Source organism: Polyergus mexicanus, unplaced genomic scaffold (assembly GCF_030449975.1).
Source record: "Polyergus mexicanus isolate NDT 795.1 unplaced genomic scaffold, iyPolMexi1.0 SCAF_13, whole genome shotgun sequence".
Lineage (NCBI taxonomy): Eukaryota > Metazoa > Arthropoda > Insecta > Hymenoptera > Formicidae > Polyergus > Polyergus mexicanus.
This window is the reverse complement of record NW_027223333.1, coordinates 9,349,443-9,373,844: the sequence shown is the minus strand read 5'-3', so window position 1 is coordinate 9,373,844 and position 24,402 is coordinate 9,349,443. Positions and strand designations below refer to the sequence as shown.

The 24,402-nt window shown below is 36.7% G+C and overlaps 3 protein-coding genes and 1 long non-coding RNA gene across 10 annotated transcripts; 3 read left to right on the top strand and 1 right to left on the bottom strand.

Annotated features, from left to right (window-relative positions):
* Positions 1-369: 369 nt before the first annotated feature.
* LOC138938886 (tumor protein p63-regulated gene 1 protein) lies at positions 370-3,170 on the top strand. Of its 3 annotated transcripts, none has more exons than XM_070306247.1 (6): positions 370-611; positions 729-936; positions 1,205-1,381; positions 1,632-1,772; positions 2,096-2,229; positions 2,354-3,168. In XM_070306247.1, exons 1-6 carry the CDS (start codon positions 536-538, stop codon positions 2,542-2,544), a joined length of 927 nt encoding a protein of 308 aa, XP_070162348.1. In that variant the 5' UTR covers positions 370-535; the 3' UTR covers positions 2,545-3,168. The 3 variants fall into 3 exon arrangements, with proteins under 3 accessions (XP_070162348.1, XP_070162349.1, XP_070162350.1); XM_070306248.1 differs by having other exon boundaries at positions 1,632-1,739; positions 2,354-3,160; XM_070306249.1 differs by lacking the exon at positions 1,632-1,772 and having other exon boundaries at positions 2,354-3,170.
* A 1,009-nt stretch (positions 3,171-4,179) lies between these two features.
* Positions 4,180-6,319, top strand: LOC138938885 (glycoprotein-N-acetylgalactosamine 3-beta-galactosyltransferase 1-B). Of its 2 annotated transcripts, none has more exons than XM_070306246.1 (4): positions 4,180-4,324; positions 4,739-5,530; positions 5,602-5,903; positions 6,072-6,319. In XM_070306246.1, the coding sequence occupies exons 1-4, from the start codon at positions 4,279-4,281 to the stop codon at positions 6,306-6,308; spliced, it is 1,377 nt and encodes a 458-aa protein (XP_070162347.1). In that variant the 5' UTR covers positions 4,180-4,278; the 3' UTR covers positions 6,309-6,319. The 2 variants fall into 2 exon arrangements, with proteins under 2 accessions (XP_070162347.1, XP_070162346.1); XM_070306245.1 differs by having other exon boundaries at positions 4,237-4,324; positions 4,450-5,530.
* Positions 6,308-23,102, top strand: Hml (hemolectin). Of its 2 annotated transcripts, none has more exons than XM_070306242.1 (29): positions 6,308-6,393; positions 7,229-7,402; positions 7,546-7,698; positions 7,880-8,007; positions 8,093-8,252; positions 8,327-8,454; positions 8,547-8,642; positions 8,878-9,230; positions 9,326-9,905; positions 10,125-10,412; positions 10,521-10,954; positions 11,077-11,338; positions 11,424-11,654; positions 11,941-12,166; positions 12,224-12,429; positions 12,500-12,859; positions 13,132-13,470; positions 13,546-18,088; positions 18,160-19,361; positions 19,691-20,044; positions 20,262-20,375; positions 20,474-20,695; positions 20,922-21,205; positions 21,288-21,566; positions 21,654-21,911; positions 21,999-22,151; positions 22,306-22,432; positions 22,531-22,683; positions 22,769-23,102. In XM_070306242.1, the coding sequence occupies exons 2-29, from the start codon at positions 7,293-7,295 to the stop codon at positions 22,957-22,959; spliced, it is 11,934 nt and encodes a 3,977-aa protein (XP_070162343.1). In that variant the 5' UTR covers positions 6,308-6,393; positions 7,229-7,292; the 3' UTR covers positions 22,960-23,102. The 2 variants fall into 2 exon arrangements, with proteins under 2 accessions (XP_070162343.1, XP_070162344.1); XM_070306243.1 differs by having other exon boundaries at positions 6,330-6,393; positions 7,308-7,402.
* LOC138938887 (uncharacterized) lies at positions 8,736-23,214 on the bottom strand. 3 transcript variants are annotated; one of them, XR_011447768.1, is made up of 5 exons: positions 22,261-23,214; positions 22,087-22,163; positions 20,483-20,617; positions 9,094-9,275; positions 8,736-9,019 (listed from the first exon to the last, which is right to left on the bottom strand). It is a non-coding gene; the product is annotated as an uncharacterized lncRNA (long non-coding RNA). The 3 variants fall into 3 exon arrangements; XR_011447769.1 differs by having other exon boundaries at positions 9,121-9,275; positions 22,261-23,213; XR_011447767.1 differs by lacking the exons at positions 8,736-9,019; positions 9,094-9,275 and having other exon boundaries at positions 17,734-20,617; positions 22,261-23,208.
* Between the last annotated feature and the right edge of the window lie 1,188 nt (positions 23,215-24,402).

The following is a 24,402-nucleotide window of genomic DNA, read 5'->3' as shown; positions in this document are numbered from 1 at the left end:
CACAAAATCTCTTCGATGACAGCTATTCGATATATTGTAAATGTAAACTCGAAAAGGGAGAACATAGAGAACATTTTTCGTAATTAACTTTCTTTTTCTTTACTCTATCGAGATAACTCTCCTTACTTTTGCTTCATGGTATCGATACATGTTCAAAAACGTGCGCTATATTGCACATGTATGAATGTGTTCGAAAATTCTATCCATGCGATAGAGTATCTTTTAATTGACCGATCAGAATATAAGAAATTTTAATGGAACGGCTATGATTGGACAGCATAATATTTAGTACGTATTAAAATATATCAGTGTAAACTAGGCTATTACTCTACCCATGAATAGGATTTTCGAACACATCCCACAGCAGTAATATGGCGTCTCGTATGATTGAACGAAACGTCATTTTTAAGCGATTCGATCGAGTGCATTTGTCTCAAGTTTCAGTGCTTATTATTATTTCGCGTTCATGTCATCGTGATTCCTCGACCGTTTCTGGTATATACATCTTTAATTAACAAATAACTTAAAGAGAGATATGGAAGAGACGTGTTTGGACGACGGACCTGCAGTAAATTTCGAGAGGGCCACTCTAGAAATCGCTAATACCGATTGTAAGTTTTTTGGGTTAATATAACGAGTTTTTAATAAAATATTTTTTCAATCTTTCTCATATTTTATAAGAGTGAATAGACGAATAGAAAGTTTGGTCATTCTTTCTTCGATTTTAGCTGTCAAATCTGCAACAGAAAGCACGGATGACACGTCAAAGCGAAATTCCGCTTCGAGAAATGTGTGTAATGTGCCGTTTAAGCATATAGATGTTCATACATTCTTCACCGATAGAAATGAAGTCGTGGAAAGAGCGATAAATGACTGCACTGAAAATCTAATACAGGAAAACAACGACGAGCTTGTAGGAAGCTGGCTTCTGACAGAGTATGTGCTGTCATTATCAGTTATTGACTTGATCAATCATTGATTATCTAGACGTCACTTCTAATCGGGTTTAATAACATTCGTAGTTCTAAGGCTGGCCAATCACAGTCATTCCATTTTTCAGAGGAATAGCTGTGATTGGCCAGTTTTACAACTACGAACATTATTAAACCCGATTAAGGGTGTCGTGTAACAGAACTCATTGATTTTTCTTTGTTATTGCAATTTTGAAAACATGATTTATAGGAGAATTTATTTATTTATTTAGAATAAGTTTATGGGATACGGAAAAGGAAAGACTTGTATTACTATCGACGAAAGCTCTTTACTCTGTAAAATATGATTTTATTTCTCTAAAAATACTCGATTTTAATCGAATACCTATATCTTTGTTTGATACAATAGTTACAGGGGAATTAGTTTACCCATCTGCTTCTCTTGCACCGTAAGTAATGTTATGAATTATTTCTGTATAAAAATCATTTATATAGTTTATATATATAATTAGTATTATGCAGATGCATAATATTACAATTTTTAAATAGTTTGTTCTTTAGTAATCTTCCTTTTATTAAAAATAAGATCAGATTTAAAATTTTATATATATCTAAACATATTCTTTATATAAATAAAATTTACTTCTTTATTGCTTTTGTCTGTTGCATTTTATTCATATCGATTTAATAATCTTCTAGACGATTAAGTGGTTTAGCAGATGGTGTGTTGTCTATAATTCAGTGTGCAGTACGTCAAGAATGGTCATCTATCACAGGTTGCTCTAATCTTGCTCAATTTGAACCTAGGTATCGCTTTAGTCTTACTCAATTTAAACCTAGGTATTGCTGCGCTATGTTGTCTGTTAGCACTTATTCTCTACATCAATTTGTTAATTTTCTTTCAACATATATTTGTTTTTACTATTGTATCGTTATTTTTGCTTTTTTGTTTGTACAATATATCTGTATTAATAAATATTTGTTTTATAATGCGCTTTTTGTGTGTTTATGTTACAAGCAATTTTTATAAAGTGTCAAACTATTGATTTTGTACAATGTGTTACAAAATATTGTTAAGATGCTATAAAACTAAATTAGCTGATTTTATATATAAATATATATATATTAAAATGTCTGCGGAAACAGGATTTTAAATTTTTCAGGAAGCGGCATATGTCAGGAGTAAGACTTTTGTGGAATAGAGGGCAGCCTCTGCCTCTTATAAAAAAGTGGAATCCCTTTGCAAAAGATATACCATGGCTCACATATGCTAGTCATCCATTATTCTGGTATAAAGGTAGATGTTAGAACACTAAGATTTTGTAATGATGAAAATCATAAGTTGTTATATAAAAGATTTTTTTCTATCTAAGTATCTAACTATCAAAAGTTAAACCTGTATAATAATGATATTTTTTTAGCTGGAACTGAAATTGTCAAAACGAGATTTGACATAGAAGCCTTTCATACCACATTTAAAAGTTTATTATCGCATGAATGCAATGTTATTAATATGCCGATCATTATAGAAAATTATTGCGGTCTCGGTGCCTTAGTGCACAATAGGAATGGCTTAGGTTTCTTTAAAATACGTGGCAAAGTCAGTTTTTAATTTCTCCAATCTCATTGTCTTGTAAACATTTCAAAGTACTTCTCTGAATTTAATATTTTTTTCTTATATTTTTGGAAATTATTCTTTTTATATTAGCTTGCGATTTCACACACTTGTACAATATTTGCCAAAAAAGAAAAAAAAATAACGATTGATATTATCACACACATACATAATATACACAAACATTTTTGTGAAAAATTACTTATTAAGATAAAAGTCTATATACAGTATTTTTAAAACTGCTTAATAATTTTCATAAGAAATAGCAAAGCTTAAGATCTATTAAACTATCTATTAATAATTTTATCTATTAATCTTTTTAATCTGTTAATAATTTTAAAACATTAATTTTTACATACTTTCTCTAACATCACATAAATTGTATGTTTATACAAGATATATTTTCTCAGATATGTAGATTATATATATATATATATTTGCATAATATTTACATATATATACTGTGCTAAATTGTTGATATCTTGCATGAAAACACAAAGGTTTTTGTGTTTTAAAAGAGTTATATAACAACATTTGAGAATGCTTTAATATCTAGCACTTTGATTATTATGCAGAAGAATTGTAAGGCTGTGTAATCTCTTATCATAGGACATTATATAATGTACCTATATACATGTATGTATATGATATAGGTTCATACTTTTGAGTTATATAATAAATAAGAAATCTTGAATCTTTTTTAAATGGCACATATATTTACAATGACATTTATTAATATAATCAAGTAGGGCAAATATTTTAAAATATTTTAAGGGCACTTTATCCTGAATCATATAGACATTTTCTTTGTCACTTACGATTAGATCAGTATTATATGCTTTGTTCTGTCATATAGAAAAGTTAGAGAGAAACACAGTCGAAAATTTTTCTCTAATCTCAAATCATCAGCTAATTATTTAACAAATTTTAATAAATAAATAATTATTAATTTATTATTAATTAATAATTATTATTTTATTACGGTAATAAATTATAATCACGCTATTTATTAAGAAGTTGGATTTGTTAGCATTTAAACATGAGGCAGACCCCGCCCTTAGGAAAGCGGATATGTTGGTGGCGGTGGAGATGGACACGGGGTGATCTTGTCCGTTTTTTCTGCCTCCACAGCCGGAAGGGCTGGCGGTGATTAACTTCCGGGGAACTTCAGGCGGTCGTGGATGGGGATGGAAGTCCACGATCGCCATCGCACGCAGTACCCTGTGCTGGAGAGGCGAAGGGGTGCACGTGGTTTCTCTTCGCCTCCAGCCCTCGACTCTTCCCGGGATCGAGAGTATCTTTGGAAATTTCCTCGTGTAAAAAAAAAATAGCATTTAAACGCCGATTATACATATATATGTTGGGAGTGAGAGGGGGAAGAGGATTACGTAAGTTAGGTTAGGCAAACAGATGACTTGTTTATGTCACTTGTTGCTTCAACATCGAATATTATGGTTACGTGTGTATAGTGTGTATATATATATATATATATATATATATGTATGTATCATTGTGTGTACCCCTATATGTTACATTGTATGCATTTTGATCGCTTTTTATTTTTTAATATTTTTTCTGCTGGATTATTTAGCAGTAAATACCATAGATTGATCGTTGCAGTTGTGTTTATAGTGTAAAAATGTTGGATATAGAATTTTACACAAGTATGTAAACGCTTCAAAATATACTCTTCATGTTAATTCATCGAGTAATATTATAAATGATTTTGCGATGACTTCATGTTTTTATCGACAACACAAGCGTGCGCAAAATGCAGGTAATATATTACTAATTATTGTAATAAAAAATCAATTGGTAATGATAATAATTAATGATGATAAACTAATAAACGTGACATATTCAATATAAAAATAAGTTAACTCTGTTATATGATACTTACAGTTTGGTCAGATTATATAGATCAACTTTATAAATAATATGAAAATATGTATAAATTTAAAGTATGCAAAAAAGAAGATCTTAATCCTAATGAGATAACTAAGTTCAACATATAATGATCAAAGATATGAATGCAAAGTAAATTCTACTTGTCGGTTGGCATTATTTGACCACTTGCCATTAGTGTTGAGAGAACTGAGTTATTATGTGTTTATCGAATTCAATTTTCACTGTGATGACAAGATGCGACTTCGATTCTTAAAACAAAAATCTGTATTTCTGATTGGTTCAGGAATTGGGTTTTTTCTTCCATTACTGCTATCTTTATTAAGGAATATATTTGTGATTGATTCGATGTGTGATCGAGATCAATTATTGTGGCAACCTGAATATTATCTGAGTAAGGAACCTCACCATGAAGAAATCATTTTACAGCATTGGGAAAAAATGAAGTGGTCGTCTAGCAATTTTAATATTGTTACATACTATACTTGGTTGGCAGCGCAAAACTTGAGATTACACAAACTTGATTTAGATAGATATTTATATGGTCCCCAAAAAGGATACAATACAAGAAAGAATGTAAGCGTGGAATGGAACTGGTTAAAAGAACGAGTGTCTATTACATGTATGGTTTTTGTAGAAAAACTCAAATTAGGGAGATCAATCCGGACTACATGGGGTAAACGCTGTAATAATATTTATTTCTTTGGACACCGTTTGAAAGATGCAGAATTGCCTATTATAAATATAAATACAAAGATTGTGTCTTCCTGGCAATTGCTGTGCGAAGCTATGAATTATGTTTGGAAAAAAACGGCGGACAGATTGGAGTGGATTATTTTCGTAAAAGACAATACTATAGTCATACCGGAGAATCTGCGGTATATGATTGCTCCATTAGATCATAGAGATGATTACTATCTGGGTCATCCAATAGTTCTGTGGGGTCAGACTTATAACGTTGCTCAATCTGGATATGTTCTTAGTAAAGGGACACTGGCTAAAGTAATACAAATGTTCAATACTACAGAAAAGTGCATTGCAGGTGGAAAGTATTGGAAGAAGGAAGATTATTATCTTGGTAGATAATGTGATATTTTTATACAAATTTCAGACAACTCTATATTATTGATTTTTTGTGTCTTTTTACAGGAAAACATCTGTTGTCCTTGGGCATACGTCCATCTGATACCAGAGATCAGTATTTGAGAGGTACTTTTCACGGTTATTCTTTACAAAATCTTCTATGGGGTGTTATCAGACCAGATAGCTACTTTACACATGCTGTCTATCCAACGAAAGGAGAATGCTGTTCGCCAATATCCGTGACTTTCAGCGTCAGTGAACCCGACAAAATGCACATGCTAAATTATTTGCTATATCACTTTCATGTATTCAACAGTGAAAGCAAATTTGGCAACATATCCGCTAAAATTCAAATACCGGAAGACAATGTAAGTCTTAACACTATGTTAGTTTGATTCTGAAGTTTTTCGTCTAATCAATATTAGAATATCAATTATTTATCACAATCAGATTTGAATTTAAATTATATTTGTTCGAATATATCGCAATAGAGAAATATTATAGTGATAATAATCGAACGTTTTTGTATATTGTAGGTATGGAAAATTGCACTGCAGGAGGAATTCAACATCACACATTTGAACGATATATCGAGTGACGCTTATTACGAAATATGGCACTCGAAATATTCGGAGCCAGGACAGCTAAGAATTGCTAAAAATTATCGAATGACATCGGATGTGCTAAATTGTTTATTGACGAATTACAAAACAGGAAACAAGTCTGCATTTAATTGTAGAAGTAAAATAGTCCTCGACAGTACAAAAACCTGAGCCACTAAAATAGCTACTAAAACATTATTTAATAGCTTTACATTATAATGATCAAGATAGAAGATTCACAAAAAATCAATAGATGGTGAATATCTCTAGTCTTGTAGTACACAATTATCTATGCATTAAGATTACGTTATAAATTTTGACAGATAAATATATAAATAAAGATAACATTATTTGATCTAATTTATTTAGTTTACTATATAATTAATTTGATTAGATGTGCTGTGTGTAATTTTCATTATTAATAGGAAATGGTTGATAATTACTTTTCCTGTGTTTTATCGAGCCAATTAGTGGCTCATTAACGTCTACAATAAAAGCGATAAATTAATCTCGTTTTTAAAACGCTTTCGCAGAAACGTGTCTACCACAACTTTCACGAACTTTGAATCATTGATATAAAAACAGTTATAAATATGTTATTGTATGACAATGATAATTATGTACTTTTTTTTAACTTTGATATATATTTTACGTGTTTATTTCTGTATTTTATTCTTAAAATCTGCACACTTAACATATATATGGTAGAATCAGAAATCAAAATTTTTATAACTAGTAGTTTAATGGTCTTATACATGGAATCTTTGAAAGTTAATGCTGCAAGAAGAAAGTTTATGGACAACATAATAATTATAGTTTATATATTTTTTACACATGACATTTCTTTATATTATATGTTTATCGAGATGAACACACAATGCAATTGACTTTTTATATATGAGCACTTTATATACAAAATACATATACGCATCGTGTGCAGCCAGTTGACCTATATTTTTCATTTTTCTCGTTTATCAAGCGCGACCTGTAAGCTTATCGCTTATCCGTTTCCTTCTAGAGGTAGATATATAAAAGAGTCATATACTCTGAGTCGCGCTTTTTAAAAGTGTTACTTGGTTCGCGCATTTCAGAAAGGATAAATGTGAATTCTTCTCTGGCACGCTAATATGAGAAGTTGTATCTCGTATTGATAACATGGTGCCGTTACAGATACTTGGATGTTCATTTTTGCTAATTATTGTTACAAACGATATAATACAAGGATATGGATATTCAGTGGATACGAATACAGGAGAAGCAAACGAGTTAGTATTTTACATATTTTTTTATTATAAAAGAGAAATTTTTTTTATATTATTAGAAAAACTACATTTCGTTTTATCTATATATGTTTATTTATAAAAATACGATATATAAATATGTATATTATGATTTTTTTTGTGCACAGAGAGGGAAATGCGCTGAACGATGCGCCAGATGCAGCTATTGAAGGTTCTTATAATGTTAAAAACAGAAAGGGTGGAAAACGCGTATTCGCGGGAGGTTGTGCCCGTAGACCGGATACGCCTATAAATGGCAAGATTAAATGTTCTTTGGACAGGTACTTATGTCTTGTCAATAATTAATTGTCAGTTTTTTTTATTAAATATATTTGAAACATTAATTTTTTTGTGAAAAAAATTAAAATTTCCAAATATTATATTCTATAGATAAATTAAAGTACGTAAAATGTATTGAAAGAAGTATAATAATATAATAATACTTTGTATGTGATGATACAGTGGCTGTACTGCAAGTTGTGCGCCAGACTACAAATTTCCAAACGGCGCGTCTCATCTGATGATCACCTGCATCGATAAAGAATGGCACATTGAAGGAACCGAATGGAATTCGATACCACATTGCGAACGTATGTAGGAAAATTACGAATTTCCATCTTCAAGTTGGAAAATTCGGAGATGACAAAACGATTTTAATCAAATTTTTTTTCATAGCGATTTGCATGCCCGAGTGTCAAAACAAGGGCATATGCATCGCACCTCATCATTGCGACTGTCCCGAACATTTCAGCGGCCCGCAGTGCCAATTTGAAGATAAACCATGTTTGAATTATCCACCGCTCGTGCTTAATTCTTATAAGAAGTGTAACTCAAAGTAAGTGATATATCTGTAAATCTTATTGCTATTTTTTTACTGTTTTTCTAATTTTGTGAATTTTATTCTTTCAGAACGTGCACTGTCTCCTGCATGAAACATTTTACTTTCCCTGACAGTTCATCTGTCGCTAATTTAATATGCAAGAACGGGAGCTGGAAGCCAACCAGAAGTGATTGGGTATCGATTCCGGATTGTGAACGTACGTCTACACGACTATTAAATTTTTATGTGTGTCATATAAAATTGCAACACACTTCTAGAGCATAATTTAATATAATTATGTTTTGACAGCTGTGTGCGAACCGCCTTGCCAAAACGGCGGCAATTGTCTACCGACGAATTTATGCCAATGTCCACAGGATTATCGAGGACCTCAATGTCAATACTGTAAGTGTAAGAAGATGTATCACATAACTCATAATTTTATTTTATCTAACGCGAAGAATATATACATATATAATAACATAAGAATATTCCGTAAATTAATAAATTTTTATATAAATCTCTATTGTATATGTATACATAGATTTTACATACACATATATTATATATATATATATATATATATATTTTTATACAAATTATATTTCTAATTTAATCTCTCATCTAATATGGATGGCAGCTGCCGATACTTGCGATGCCGAGAAACTACGCTTCAACGGCGGATATTACTGCACCGGTGACAGCGAAACATATTCCTGCACGCTGAATTGTCCTGCGGGAGTGGAATTCGAATTCCCACCAGCCACAACTTATACCTGCACCTACAATAAGGGCGTCTTTGAACCGCAGCCGATACCGCAATGTAAGGTCGACAATAACATTAAGATCATCTCACTTGGTACCTCCTACAACACCTACGTACGGGAATCAAATCACTCATGGTCGATGCACGATGTTTTTGGCACGAAACATTCTCAAGGAATTCATAACGGATATTATGGCGTTCACGGTAGCAATGCGTCCTCATATCCGGTAACTAATATATCACATTCATAAATTCATCATACATAATGGAATCTGAAATGAGAATAATGTAATTAATTTGTGCCTCGTATAAAATTGTGTAGATTGAGTCCAATGGCGTAATGATAATCGAGATGAATCGACCGAGACCTAAGACGTGCTTCACTTGGGGCGGTGCACACTACAAGACCTTCGACGATAGAATTTATAGCTTCAACAGCGACTGCCCGCATACGCTTCTTCGGGAGACCCGAGACGGCGTCTGCACGATTGTAGTGCTTAACGGTCCGGGATGCAAGACCAGATCATCGGGTCGTCGTTGCGTCAAAATCATAAAGCTGTTCGTACACAACAAGGAGTATACGCTCACCAGTGACGAGACGGGGATGCCAGTGTTCTTCAACGGCAAACGGTCTTTGCCGATACCTGTATACTTGCCCGGGTTGCGTGTGGACAAGTCTGCTCACTTCATCATTGTTTCTCTTGACTCGTTGGGCATGAAGTTAAAATGGGACAGCGCCCTGCTATTGCAGATCGAGGCGTCCGAGAGTATGTGGAACAAGACGACCGGTCTGTGCGGCACGATGAATGACGATCAAAATGACGAGTTCCTAACAAAGAGCGGAAGTTACGCTAGCAGTATATTGGCATTGGCGAATTCTTGGCGTGTTGACGATTTTGGAGGTAACGAGAAACGACACCAAACCGTTTTGTAATAAATTATATTTGCATTGGTGTATATATATGAAATCATCAATGATATAATGTACAAATTATAAAACTACATTTATATTGTTTTGTATTTCCAACATACATTTTGAAAATATTGAACTATCATAACAGATATAGATCGACCATTATGACAATTGTGTTAATTATAGCAACCTGTTTTTCATTTCGTAGAAATGTGCGATGACTATCCAAGTACGCGACACGCGTGCGAATCGAGAGATAAGTTTGCTAGAGACGCTTTCGAATTTTGCACCGAGTTACTCTCCAATCATAAATTCAAGACTTGCTCCAATACGATTAATTTTTCCGAATTGATCGAGGCATGCTTGTGGGATTATTGCGCGTGTGAGTACGATGACAGAAGGAAATGCGCCTGCGATACCATGGATGTTTACATCCGCCAATGCGCTCACAAGGGAATCGCGCGATTAACCCCGTGGAGAAGCAACGATACTTGTCGTAAGTCGATTCAAAAATGTTTTATGTGATCAGTAATTTTAATTGTAAAAATTAAGATCTCTGTGTTCCATTTATTTATTGTAAATAAACAAATAAATTATTTTGTAGCGATTTTTTGCGATAGTGGACGAGTATATCTATCATGCGGCCCGAAAGTGGAAGCGTCTTGTTCTTCCGGTATCGAAGTGAACCAGGAAATCTCTTCTGAATGCGAGGAAGGTTGTTTCTGTCCAGCAGGTACTTTGGAACACGGAGGCAAGTGCATCTTTCCGGAAGAATGCCCGTGTAGATTGAGGGGTAAATTGTTCCAATCGGGCACGAGCGTGCAAAAGAAGTGCAATACTTGCACATGTATTTCCGGCAAATGGGTGTGCACGCAGATACGTTGCAGCGCTAGATGCGCCATCGTGGGCGATCCGCATTACACCACATTCGACGGCAAACATTATGATTTTATGGGGAAGTGCAAATACTATTTGATGAAGGGAGAAAATTATTCGATCGAGAGCGAAAATATCCCATGTTCCGGAGCGATATCCGAGGTCAGAGAAATTATCAAAAAGAAGTTAAAACACCAAATAATAAGTTAATTTTATGAATTATCGTTTATTTTTCCGCATCTCATTATTTTCATCTATTTCTGATTAATTGTTATTTATTTCAGAATTTGGGCTTTACTTTCGTAGGCTCTCCATCGTGCACTAAAGGCCTTACGATTAATTTTAAGGATACTATTATAAAATTAAAGCAGGGTCGCCAGATTACGATAAACGGCGATGAGGTAATAAAATTTCCGATGCTATTCAATGACGCTCGAATACGAACCGCGAGCAGTATATTCGTAGTGATTCAGTTGCCAAATGCTTTGGAAGTATGGTGGGACGGTGTATCGCGTGTTTATATCAATGCTCCAGCCGAATTTCATGGTAAATTCTTTTTTTCTACTAATATCAGAAATACAATCATATCTTTGAAGAGAGAGCATTTTTAATTAAATTATCGTTATTACAGATCGAACGAAAGGACTTTGCGGGACGTTTACCGAAAATCAAAAAGATGATTTTATAACGCCTGACGGTGATATTGAGACCGCAGCGATTGTCTTTGCCAATAAATGGAAAACGAACGAATATTGCATTGATGAGTTTGAAAGTGAATCAAAACATCCTTGCGATCTAAACCCTCAAAGGAGATCGAGCGCAGAAGAATATTGTTCCAAGATACATAGTGATATTTTCTCAGGTATTTGTCGGAACTTTTATATCTTATATTGCACGCGTAGCTTTATTTTATATTTTATAATAAAATAATTTTACAAAAGTTTATATAAATATGACATATATACTTTGCAACAAGCTACAAAATATAAAAAGAAAGTCCGAGCTACTATACAATTTAAAAAAGAAAATCGAATATCTCACTTCTTTATGGATTAATTATCACATTTTTATTTATGTGTAACTAAATATATAATTTTATTCTGAATAGTTTTATACATAATTTCATTATTTTTATATTGTCATTTTAGACTGCCACTGGTACGTTGACCCATTAGAATTTTATCAGGATTGTATGTACGATATGTGCGCATGCGATACCGATGTAAAATCGTGCCTCTGCCCAATGTTAGCAGCTTATGCGAAAGATTGCGCGGCACTAGGTGTAAAGCTTTTGTGGCGTGCTGAAATTGAGGAGTGCAAGATTCATTGCAGTAGTGGGCAGACTTATCAAATCTGCGGAAATAGCTGCACCAGGTAGGATATGCAGCAACAATATTTTTGTATCGACTTTACGTTGTTCATTTACCGCAGATCGTGCACGGATATATCCTTTTATCGAGACTGCAAACAAGAATGCGTGGAAGGTTGCAACTGTCCGGAGGATCAAACATTGAACGCAAACGGCGAATGTATCCCGATCGTTCAGTGTCCTTGTATTTATGCTGGTCGCGAATACAAGCCTAATCATCGAGAGGTCCGTCCGGGCAACAAGGGACAGGAGATTTGTTCTTGTATAGGTCAGTATTCAAAGTATGAGAGCTTAGTTTTAACAATATTCCTCAATAAAAAATTCTCTTTTTGTTATAGGCGGCATATGGGAGTGCCGATTAGCAACATCGGACGAGATTCGAGAATATCCACCGATAACGGATCTGCTCTGCCCTGTTAGCAAACATCTGGAGGCGACGGATTGTCAACCAGTGGAGCAGAGAACGTGCAGCAATATGCACATACCGATCAAACGGACACCATTGGTGTGTACGTCCGGTTGCGTTTGCAAATCCGGATACGTCTTAGATATAGCGAATGGCATGTGTGTCAAGAAAGAGGACTGTCCCTGTCTTCATGGCGGAAAAAGCTACAAAGAAGGCTCGGTTATACAGGCCGAGTGTAACACTTGCACATGCAAGGGCACCAAGTGGGAATGCACGGACCGAACTTGTGCAGGTAAAATTTTTCTCTAAAATTTACTTTTAATCATCACCATTATTTTTTTAATTATTTATTGATAAAAATTAAAGAACTATATTATATATTTCTTGCTTTGTATAAAATACTCTTCAACTACATATAGAAAATATAAATAAAATATATTTGAACGAATGATTGTTTCTTATTTCTTATCGGTAAATGTATATTGTATTGTCCTGAGCGAAAGAAAATATGATTTATTATATCAACGTATTATATTATGATTCTCTGATATCTTCTTATGGCAGGAATTTGCTCCGTGTGGGGCGACTCGCATTACAAAACATTCGACGGTAAGATGTACACTTTTCAAGGCATATGCGACTATGTTTTGGCGAAAAGTGCGCTAAGCAAGGAAGAATGTTTCGACGTCTCGATTCAGAACGTACCTTGCGGTGCAAACGGAGTCGCGTGCTCAAAGTCGATCAAGCTCATAATTGGGAGCGGTGAAAAGCAGGAAGAGCTTGTGTTGACAAAAGGAAAGGAGTTACCAAAGGAAATTTACAAGAGAATGACGATAAGAAACGCTGGTCTCTTTGTGTTTGTCGATGTGCCGGATTTGGGATTGGTGTTACAGTGGGACAAAGGTAAGAAGTGTCTAAAAAAATATAAATTAATCGAATTTGGACTCTTGAAACATTATTTTGGCAATTCTCGTTTAGGTACCAGAGTTTACGTAAGATTAAATCCGGAATGGAAAGGCCGTACGATGGGTCTATGCGGCGACTACAATGACAATGCCGAGGACGATTTCAAAACGCCATCTGGTGGAATATCTGAAGTCTCCGTCAATCTATTCGGGGATTCGTGGAAAAAGAATGCGTTCTGTCTTGAACCAAAAGACATACAGGATGATGCCTGTGAACGGCATCCAGAACGTAAGCTGTGGTCATTAAGGCAGTGCAACGTACTCAAATCGCTATTGTTTTCACCATGTCACTCGGAAGTGGAGGTCGAGCCATATCTGCACAATTGCATCTTCGACACCTGTAGCTGCGATGCCGGTGGTGATTGCGAATGCCTATGCACAGCACTGGCCGCATATGCACACGAATGCAACGTACAAGGCGTTCCCGTGAAATGGCGAACGCAAGAACTTTGCCCGTTGCAGTGCGACGAGAAATGTAGTACGTATTCGGCTTGCGTCTCAACCTGTCCACGTGAGACATGCGACAATTTGATGACCGTGAAACACAGCTCACACCTATGTGCGGAAGACACGTGCGTGGAGGGTTGCCAGTTCGACTCCTGCCTCGATGGTCATGTCTATCGGAACGCCAGTTATACAGAATGTATATCCAAGTCGATGTGCGCGAAGCCGTTCTGCATTGAGATCGACGGAATGACGTACTACGAGGGTGATCGAGTAAGCGGCGACGATTGTCAGAGCTGTTTCTGCAGTCGCGGTACAGTGACTTGTAATGGAGAGACTTGCACCAGCACTACTATAGCTAATATTGCTACCATGCCCTTAACGGAACCTCAAAAATGTGTGAATGGTTGGTCCATGTGGATCAATCAGGATCCAGAAGTAAAGGGGAAAAAATTCTTGGACGTGGAGCCATTGCCTAGTTTGATGGATCTTGCTAATATGAACGGATTAGCGATTTGCGACAGAGAGCACATGGTCAATATAAGATGTAGATCCGTCAAGGAACATTCGAGTCCGAAAGAAACTGGCTTAGACGTAGAGTGTAGCTTAGAGCGCGGTTTGTATTGTCAATCGCATCTTCCAGATCTTCCTTGCGTGGATTTTGAAATCAGCGTGCTATGTCGCTGTTCCGAACCAATCACACACGGTGAAAATGCATCAACGGAAATTGGGCCAAAGGAATGCGATGTAACACATCCCAATTCGCCTCATCCGACCAATTGCCAGCTATTTTATCATTGCGTTCTCACTCCGACGGGACATGAACTGGTGGAAAAATCATGTGGTCCCGGCACCTTGTACAATTCCGAGACTCAAGTATGCGATTGGCCGGCGGAAGTTGTACGTATGCGACCAGAGTGTTCGATCGCATCCGGGCGGACCACGCAAACCAGTAGCGGAACCGAATGGAGTACCAACTACGAGAACACGGCGAAAAAGATAGTATCGACAATGAACGTATGCAAAAACGGTGAAACTTGGAGTGAATGCGCGATTCAGTGCACCAAGACGTGCCAGTACTATCGTCATATCCTGATGACGCAAGGTCATTGCAACGAAGGTACCGATTGCGTTGCTGGATGCATCTCGATCGATCAACCGACGTGTCCGTCGTACAAATTCTGGCGAGATGGTATCACCTGCATAGAGGCAAATCACTGCCCCTGCATATCCCACGATGGTAACTCTGTCGCGCCAGGCGCCGTCAGGAAGGAATCCGATTGCGAAATCTGCCAATGCATTAATAATTATTACACATGCGATACAACTTTCTGCTACAACGTGTCAAGTCACGGAGAAGCGGTAGGAACGGGAACAGGACCAGAACAGACCGAAACTATCAGTACAGAATCGTCATTCAGTACGATCTCGGAAAGCACTTGGAAGATATTACCGGTTACTTCGTCACCCTTGATCGAATACACGATCCTTATACAAAGTACAGCCACACCACCCGAAGAATGCGACGATGCAAACTACGTGCCATTAATACGAAATCTGCAAAAGAAAGTGATTATCCGTGCTAGCAGCAGCAAAAATCCTGTATTACAATCTGAGAATCTGCTGATACGTACAGAAGGAAACTTTCCGTCGTCACCCGAGAAATTCTGGGAACCCGAGATAACAAACGCGGATCAATGGCTCGACGTTGAATTTGATCGACCTGAACCGGTTTATGGTGTGATTTTACAAGGTGCTGTAACCAAGGATAAGTTCGTAACCAGTTACAAGGTACTCTTCTCAGAGGACGGTCAAAGCTTCTCGTACACGCTCGATCATGAAAAACAACCGCGCGTATTCAGAGGACCTGCCGACAGAATCCAGTCCGTGAAGCAAAGATTATATCGACCGATCGAAGCAAGAATTATTCGTATTAATCCGCTGACGTGGCATAACGGGATCGCTGTTAAAATAGAAGTGCTAGGTTGTAAGGATCATATAACACCGACCATGATGATGACGACGACAACCGAACAACCGATAATAAAGACAACAGTCTCCGAAAAGATTGTGAGACCAGTGTGCGAGGATTCAATGGGATTGGACAACGGGCTAATGGCTATTGAACAAATCTCGGTATCGAGCTCGCCACAATTGATTCAAAATCTTCCATTATCCTCGGAAGGAGTATGGCGTGCCACTTTAGACAATCCGCATCAGTATGTTCAGTTAGACTTTTTGGAAGCTCGAAATTTGACTGGAATCACGACCAAGGGAGGCGACAACGCTTGGACAATTGTATATAAAGTACTCTACAGCAATGACGGACGTCATTGGAATCCAGTCATTGACGAAAATGGCAATGAGAAAGAATTTCTCGGCAATTTCGATGCGGAAAGCCGGCAAACAAACTTCTTCGAGAGACCGTTGCACGCGAGATTATTGAGAATACAACCTGTCAAATGGCACAATCATGTCGTATTAAAGATTGAGATCCTCGGCTGCTATTTGGCGTACCCTGCATTAGAGATATCGGAAATCAAATCAACAACGACGTCATCGTCGTCGTTCGAGCGAGAGTGCAATGTATGCGATGGAATCGATTGGACAACGTCGGACGACGAAGAACGCTGCAAATGCGAAGATCTTTATTGGTGGAACGGAGAATCATGCGTATCAAAGCGGGAATGTCCCTGCGTGGTTGGACATGTTTCTTACGCAGTAGGCAGCGTCTACGAGACGGAGGATTGTCAACAGTGCGTATGTGTTTTGGGCGGAACGTCCACATGTTCACCAAAAAAATGCGAACCTTGTTTGGAACCGGGTTTACGATCTGTCGTCAGCAAACTATGCACTTGCCTATGTAAACCTTGTCCAATAGAGATGAGACATTGTCCTACAAGCGACGTGTGTATAAACGAGACCTCGTGGTGTGATGGTATTCAAGACTGTCCGGATGACGAGAATGATTGTTCAGAAATAATCTCCACGACGCCTATTGCGGTTGAAATTTCAGAAACATCAAGTACGATTGGTCTACAAGTTATGACGACTTATAGCCCTATTCAAATTAATCCATTACCATGCGAGGAACCACTTTGTCCACTTGGTTACAAAGTAGTCTTCAAACAATCATTCCAACCTCAAGATAAATTGCATCATCATGTTAAAACAAATGTAAAATCCAAAAATCGCAAAGGTTTTGCAAAGATGAAGGCATACAAGAAGCACTCGTTCCATGAGCGTCCGATAAAAAATCAAGATCATCAGTCAGCAATGGAAGACATTCAATGTCCTGAGTTTATCTGCGTGCCCAACAAGTTGCCGCCTGTTCTTCCTGGTAGCAAGAAACCGGAGACGTGTCCGGAGACATCGTGTCCACTGCAGTACGAAGTGGTGTTCGAGAGAACGAGCATGTATAAGAAACATAAATGTCCCAAGTACATCTGCCGACCATTGAGACCGCAGGAAGCAATCTGCAACGTCACCGGAAGAACGTTCAACACTTTCGATAACATGGAATATAAATATGACATTTGCAATCATATTCTAGCCCGCGACATGTATGGTAACAAGTGGTACATCACACTGGAGAAGCTATGCCTTGACAAGCTTGGGCAACGGCACTGCACCCGCATCTTAGTGGTGATGCTAAACGAACGCGCGATCGTGTTCTATCCGAATCTGCAGGTGGATATTGACGGATATACCTTCACGGCCGAACAGATTGCGCGTTTCGGAAATCGATTTCCCGGTTTCGAACTTTCGCGCACGGGCGACAGAATCGTCTTCCTCTCGCATCGCTACGGTTTCTGGGTGATTTGGGATTCGAGTACCAATGTAAAGATTGGTGTCGTCGCGAAACTGTCTGGTCGTATAGATGGTCTATGCGGATACTTCGATGGCAATATCGCGAATGATCGCCAAACACCTGAGGGAACGCAGACGAGAAGCACTATTCAGTTCGGGAATAGCTGGGCAATGGAAGATGCGGAAGAATGTGATCTACATGTGTGTCCACACGACATCCAGGAACAGGCTTGGACAATTTGCAATACCGTGAGAAGTCCGATGCTGCTGGATGCGTGCTCCGCGATCGTCGATCTTGACAGGTTAACAGATTTTATTAATTATTCATAAAAACTTACTATATACAAATTATTATTAATATTAATTATCGTAGGTTTGTGTCTCGTTGCGTGGAGAGTGTGTGCTCCTGTTTACATTCTTCTAATAACTCTTATGAGAACTGCCGATGTCGCTTGCTAACGAGCTTCGTCGGCGAGTGCGAGGCTGCCGCCGATTCTGGCACGAATCTATTGATAGATTGGAGAACCGTTTATGACTGTCCCGCGAACTGTCCATCGCCGTTCGTTCATCGGGATTGTTTCCGCAGCAAATGCGAGATTACCTGCGATAATCTGCATGAGGTAGAACCGTGTCCGCCGATGCAAGGTATCTGCTTCCCCGGTTGCTTCTGCCCGGACGGCCTGGTACGGCGAAACGATGCCGAATGCGTATCGCCAACGCACTGTCTGGACTGCGTGTGCGATGGTTTCGGCGATGCCAAGTTCATCGACTTCAATCGTAAAAACTTTAGATTCACCGGTAATTGCACTTACTTGCTATCAGGAAACGTGATGGAAAACGCGAGGAGTCAAAGGAACGGGACTCGCGCGTATCAGATTTTGATCACCAATGGGTATTGTGCCACCGGTATATGCACGGAGGTCATTACACTGCTTTACGACGAACACGTGGTTCAAATAAGGCGTGCGGAATTATCAAAGGATTTGCAAGTATCGATCGACGATTCCCGAGTGGAAAGATTCCCAACTGACTACAAGTGGATCGTATTGGATCAAATGTTAACCGGAGATGTAACTCTGCTGATACCAGTCATCCAATTAGAATTTGTCGCTTTTCGACAAAATTTCGCGTTTACCTTGAAACTACCTTCGCATATCTTCAGCGATGTTACGGAAGGTCTATGCGGTAATTGCAACGCCGACGCCGAGGATGGCTTCGAGAAACGCGATGGAGAGATCACGCGGGATGTCGAAGAGTTTGGTAGATCCTGGTTGGTCGAGAATCTGTCGACGCAGTTGAGCCTCAGCGATCAGACGTGTTTCAGTAACCGTCAGCCTCAGTGTACGCCACCGCCAGCTGACGAAGATATTTGCAAGAAGCTTTTAGATTTACCACAATTTATGCAGTGCCACAGTATCATTGATCCAAAACCATATATGGATTGTTGTTACGATGCATTATGCACTGGTGGAAACTATTGCGACAGCTTGGAAATGTATGCGAGAAAGTGTCTGGAAGCTGGTTTGTGTTCAGCTTGGAGAACCAATGAAATCTGTCCGTACGAATGTCCTAAAGGTAAAAAATCTGATCTCTTAATTATTTTAATTGATGCACAAATATTTGTCGGTTAAAATGAAAACAAAATTACACAGTATTTTGCTTTTTATTTAGTTTATAAAATGATTCTTTTTACTAATGAAGATGATCATTATCGCGGCTTTAAAGAAATAAAACTTGCCATATAGAGAAAGAAGCTTTAAAACATTTTTTTTTTATCTCAAATCAACTTAATCTTTGCTTAAAATGAAGTTTGACAGAAAATTGATTGATATTTTGCATTAACATAATATCAAATCTGTGTAAATATATATTCCTTCAATCCAACAAATCTATTTTTTACTTAGATCTTGTCTATCAGCCATGTGGCTCTAGTTGCAAAGAAACATGCGATACTTTAAACAAATCGGACAATCCAAAGTGTGCATCCGGTCCTGTTGAAGGATGCTTTTGTCCAAAGGATTATGTATTCCACAATGATTCTTGTATATTGAAACAGAACTGTTTCATCTGTGATAAGGACGGTCATGTGCAGGGAGATATTTGGTATCCAGACAAATGTACCGAATGCAACTGTAACAATGGAGTTGTAAGTTGTCAGAAGACAGAGTGTCCTGTATTAGACACGATCTGTGAGGAAAATATGACACCTGTACTTGTCAATGGAACTGAGGAGAAATGTTGTGCCAAGTATTTATGCGGTGAGTTAACAGCATCATTAAAGATTGTAGATAATATATGTCTTTGTTTATCGAAACTATCAATACAGAAAAGTTTTTGATATGTGTAATTATACAGAGAGAGAAAACTTATTTATAAATTATCTTCTAATTGTATATATCCTTTCTTGTGTATATATATTTTTAAAATTAAATATAATGTATTAAACTCGCTTATAATTTAACGATTTTTATGCAGCTCCAAAACCGACAGCTTCTACAATGTGTATTGAGTCACAAGAGCCAGAATGTGGTTTTGGCCAAATAATGAAAGCGGTTATCGACTCTGATGGATGTCATAAATTTATATGTCGTACGTATATACACACATGATATTTTTTATAAATTATTTATCAGATTCTGTACGAAATTTTTCTAGTAAGTTATCCGACGTTGCGTGACTAATTTTAGAATGCCTACCTGTAAACGAGTGTCCTACTTTCGATAAACTTTTAAACGAAGTCGAGCAACTGCAGCCCGGTTTTGTACAAATGATGAATACATCTGGCTGCTGCCCACGACCAAGTAAAATGTGTGATCCAGGAACTTGTCCTTCTGCAACAAAATGTCCAGATTATTATGATACTACAGCAATTATGCTCGCAGACAGTTGTTGTCCCACTTATGAATGCGGTATAATTTTCTCTTTTTCTAACTCTATAACTTGTTGAATTGTGTGTGTGCGTGTGTGTGTGTGTGAGTCTGTATTATTACATTTTAAGTAATTTAAAACCATATGATATGAGAATCTTTTTAAGAAGTCGGTACCTTTTTAATAACATTTATTTAATAACATCTAATTTATTGTGAAAAAGATATAACATAAAAATATTGATCGATTATTTTATACTCACATTAGTGCCTCCAAAAGACATTTGTCTTTATACAAACGATGAAGATCAAAGCAGGCAGCATGTAATAGCAAAACAGATTGGAGAGGAATGGAAGGATGGTAAATGCAAAACATGCCTATGCGAGAATTCGCTTGACGGTCCTAAAGCAAATTGCTTAATCACGGAATGTCCAAATATGAATGCACATCCTGATATAGAAGATTATGTATTGGAAGAAATACTATTGGATGATAAATGCTGCCCAATATATGAGCGTACTGCTTGCAGATGGAAAAACAAAATATATAATGTAAGAGAATAACATTTCACATGCGATTGCAATCTTTTTAATATTATTGTTTAAAAATATTTTTTAATATCACTCGTTATAGGTTGGCGAAAATTGGAAGCCTAACGTCAAAGATGCTTGTCTTTCTATGTACTGTGGCAAAGATTTAGGTAGTGTTCAAGTGTTAACTAAGGTTCAAGAATGTAATTCTGTATGTGACTATGGTTACACATATCAAGCGCCTAATGATACTGCTGTTAATTGTTGTGGGACGTGTGTCCAAGTTGCATGTATTGTAGAAGGCGTACTTAAAAATATAGGAGAGCAATGGTACTCGGATGATCATTGCGTAACATACTTTTGTGAATCAGCGAATGGAAGTGTAAGATTATTAATATAATTATTTAAATACATATTGACTGATCGATGAAATTGTAAATGTTTTGGTGTAACTAATATCCATTTTTAGGTGCACATACAAGCAAATACCGAAATTTGTCCAGAAATCGATTCGCAATTAGAATCCGAGTACGAGGTGGAAGAGCGTAAAATTCCGGAAAAGTGTTGTCCCGAATACATTAAAACGGCTTGTCGTAACGACGGACAAATATATAAAATTGGAGAAAGATGGAGATCTCTCGCGGATAATTGCGTTATCGAAACATGCGTTGGACCGAATGTAACAAAGCACAAAGAGATTGAAGTGTGCTCAACACAATGTGCTCCAGTAAGGATATTTTATCATGTACCCTAAATGACATTTTTACATATTCAAATCGATGTATCATTGACATTGTACTGGTCAAATTCTAAGGGATGGTCTTATCGAGAATCAGAAGATGGTAAATGTTGCGGTGAATGCAAACAAGCGTTTTGTGTATTTGAAGATACTTTATACCCACCTGGCACGACATGGTCGTCTGATGATAATTGTACTATTTATACATGCATGGGAAAAGATGGACAAGTAAGTTCGTTCCTAGAAAAAATAAATATTTTCATATTAGTTAGATGCGTTTTTCAGAAATTTGAATTAGACATATTATCTCTATTATATAGCAAATATATATATATACAATTGATTTTATAATTGTCTCGTGTTATATTTTTAATCATTTTAGCTATCTCTTGCTGTAAGTCCAGTTGCTTGTCCAGATATAACAGATTGTCCTGCTGAATCAATTTATTATGATCAATGTTGCAAACGATGTAATTTGAGCATCCTTAATATAGAAAAACAGATTAACAGTAAGTATATAGACAGAAAACGAGTGTTTTATATATTTGTAGTATATTCCTATCTTTTTTTGAAGTGTTTACTAATGTTTTTTATGATTGTTTTTTAGAAACATGCAAGACAATTTTTGTGGATGCAAACAATACTATAGGTATGCTAGTTGCAAATCATCCTTTACATGGAAAATGTAAAAATTTAGATGTCATTGAGGGTATTAAACAATGCAGTGGAACATGTCAATCTTCAACATTTTTCAATAGCGGTAACAATACATACAAAATAAACCTTTTTACGATGCTTTGTTATGCCACAATGATGAATTTTATTAATTTTCTTTCTTTATACAGAAAGTTGGAATCAAGTGAGTAACTGTTATTGTTGTCAAGCAAAGGAGTACATTGGTATCATTGTCAACTTAATGTGCGAAGATGGCAGAAGATTAAAAAAGCAACTAGCAATACCAAGTTCTTGTTCTTGCCAAAGTTGCGCTTCTACAGATATTAAAAATGAAAATAGAAAAACAAAGAGCAAAGATTAATCTACCAAGACTGTTTCTCAACTATATATTTACTCTTTATTCATATATCTTAATAATGAAATATTTTTGTATTCCAAAATATCAAAAAGATAATATAAGAGAGTATGTAATATATGATATACGATGAAAATTAAATTCATCTGTCTAAAATTTGTTGAAGAAAATATATAAAATCTTTAAAATGAATATTTTTATTTAAAAGCATATATGTATATATAGAATATACATACTTTTTTTTCATATCTGATTAAGTCAAATTTCTTATTACTAGATAAAGATAAGCTCTTCAGCAGAGTGAATGATGAAAAAAATGCTACGTTCACCTTTGAAACTTTTATATTTTCTTATATTTCATTTCCACAAATTTCAAATTGAAATTTTAAAAGAATATTCACGAAAGATTAAAAATGAAGAAATGTAATTGAAAAATCTATTTTTGATTTTGTTCTTGCACTTCTCTAGGATGTGTGTACTTCTTTAACATCTATAATTTTTCTTTTATCGCAATTACGCGAATAATATCTCTCATTGCGTTTAATGTTTGGGGTTATATTACGCATTATATTTTGTAATATGCGTAATATAACTTTAAACATTTGATACTGTCGGTCCGAGAAGTCTTATCCCATCTGCCATCTGCTCTGCATTGACCGCATTGGCGTCGCAATGATCAAATCGGCACATATTATACCAGCCAATCACGAAATGGTTGGTTGGCGCCTCTCTATCCTAGAGGCTTTCTAGCGATATCCAGTGACTGTTTTCGAAAAATTGGGCGCGTTCAGCAAAGAAAACCGCTCAGTAGCAATCGAACGTGATTGGTTCTAACTTTTAAAACCAACAAATCAACGTTGACAAGATAATAACTGAGCGCTTTCTCTGCCGAACGCGCCCATTGTGCGATAGGCTATAATATAATCTAAACCATAGACATAGTATATCTAGATCGAGCGTTTGCTTTGGGCACGTTCCATTTAACGACCGCAATGCTCACGGTATTATTTCATCTTTGTTGTTCACCGAAAGTTAAACAAAGATAAATGATGCTCGCGAGCGTTGCGATCGTTAAGTGGAACGCGCCCTTTATTTAAGGAGTGGGAGTAAAGATGCATGTAGAAAAGGACATACTCTGTTCCGTGCGCCTTGCGCTCTCTCTTATTTGCATGTAGCATAGCGAAAGAGACTAAAGCCCGTACGCATTCAAGATTGAAATTTGACCAATTAGGACAAAGGAATTTTAGTTCTTTTTTTTCTGATTAGTCAAATTCCAATCTTTAATCTTCAATCTTCAGTTTTCAATGCGCAGTCTGATACGGGTTTTAGGACGCATGAGACATAGGGTGCGTTCGGCAGAGAAAACGCTCAGTTATTGTCTTATCAACACTCGACGTTGATTTGTTGGTTCTAAATAAGGGCCAATCACGTTTGATTGCTACTAAGCGG

What these genes read in the sequence shown, in the direction of transcription:
- LOC138938886 (XM_070306247.1), top strand. Translation starts at nt 536, where the DNA reads ATGGAAGAGACGTGTTTGGACGACGGACCTGCAGTAAATTTCGAGAGG. An exon ending in GGAAGCTGGCTTCTGACAGA is followed by an intron (nt 937 to 1,204) that starts GTATGTGCTGTC and finishes TTATTTATTTAG; the next exon opens with AATAAGTTTATGGGATACGG. An exon ending in CTTACTCAATTTAAACCTAG is followed by an intron (nt 1,773 to 2,095) that starts GTATTGCTGCGC and finishes TAAATTTTTCAG; the next exon opens with GAAGCGGCATATGTCAGGAG.
- LOC138938885 (XM_070306245.1), top strand. Translation starts at nt 4,690, where the DNA reads ATGCGACTTCGATTCTTAAAACAAAAATCTGTATTTCTGATTGGTTCA. An exon ending in GAAGGAAGATTATTATCTTG is followed by an intron (nt 5,531 to 5,601) that starts GTAGATAATGTG and finishes GTCTTTTTACAG; the next exon opens with GAAAACATCTGTTGTCCTTG. An exon ending in TTCAAATACCGGAAGACAAT is followed by an intron (nt 5,904 to 6,071) that starts GTAAGTCTTAAC and finishes TGTATATTGTAG; the next exon opens with GTATGGAAAATTGCACTGCA.
- Hml (XM_070306242.1), top strand. Translation starts at nt 7,293, where the DNA reads ATGGTGCCGTTACAGATACTTGGATGTTCATTTTTGCTAATTATTGTT. An exon ending in TTGTCCCACTTATGAATGCG is followed by an intron (nt 20,696 to 20,921) that starts GTATAATTTTCT and finishes TACTCACATTAG; the next exon opens with TGCCTCCAAAAGACATTTGT. An exon ending in TATAGAAAAACAGATTAACA is followed by an intron (nt 22,433 to 22,530) that starts GTAAGTATATAG and finishes ATTGTTTTTTAG; the next exon opens with AAACATGCAAGACAATTTTT.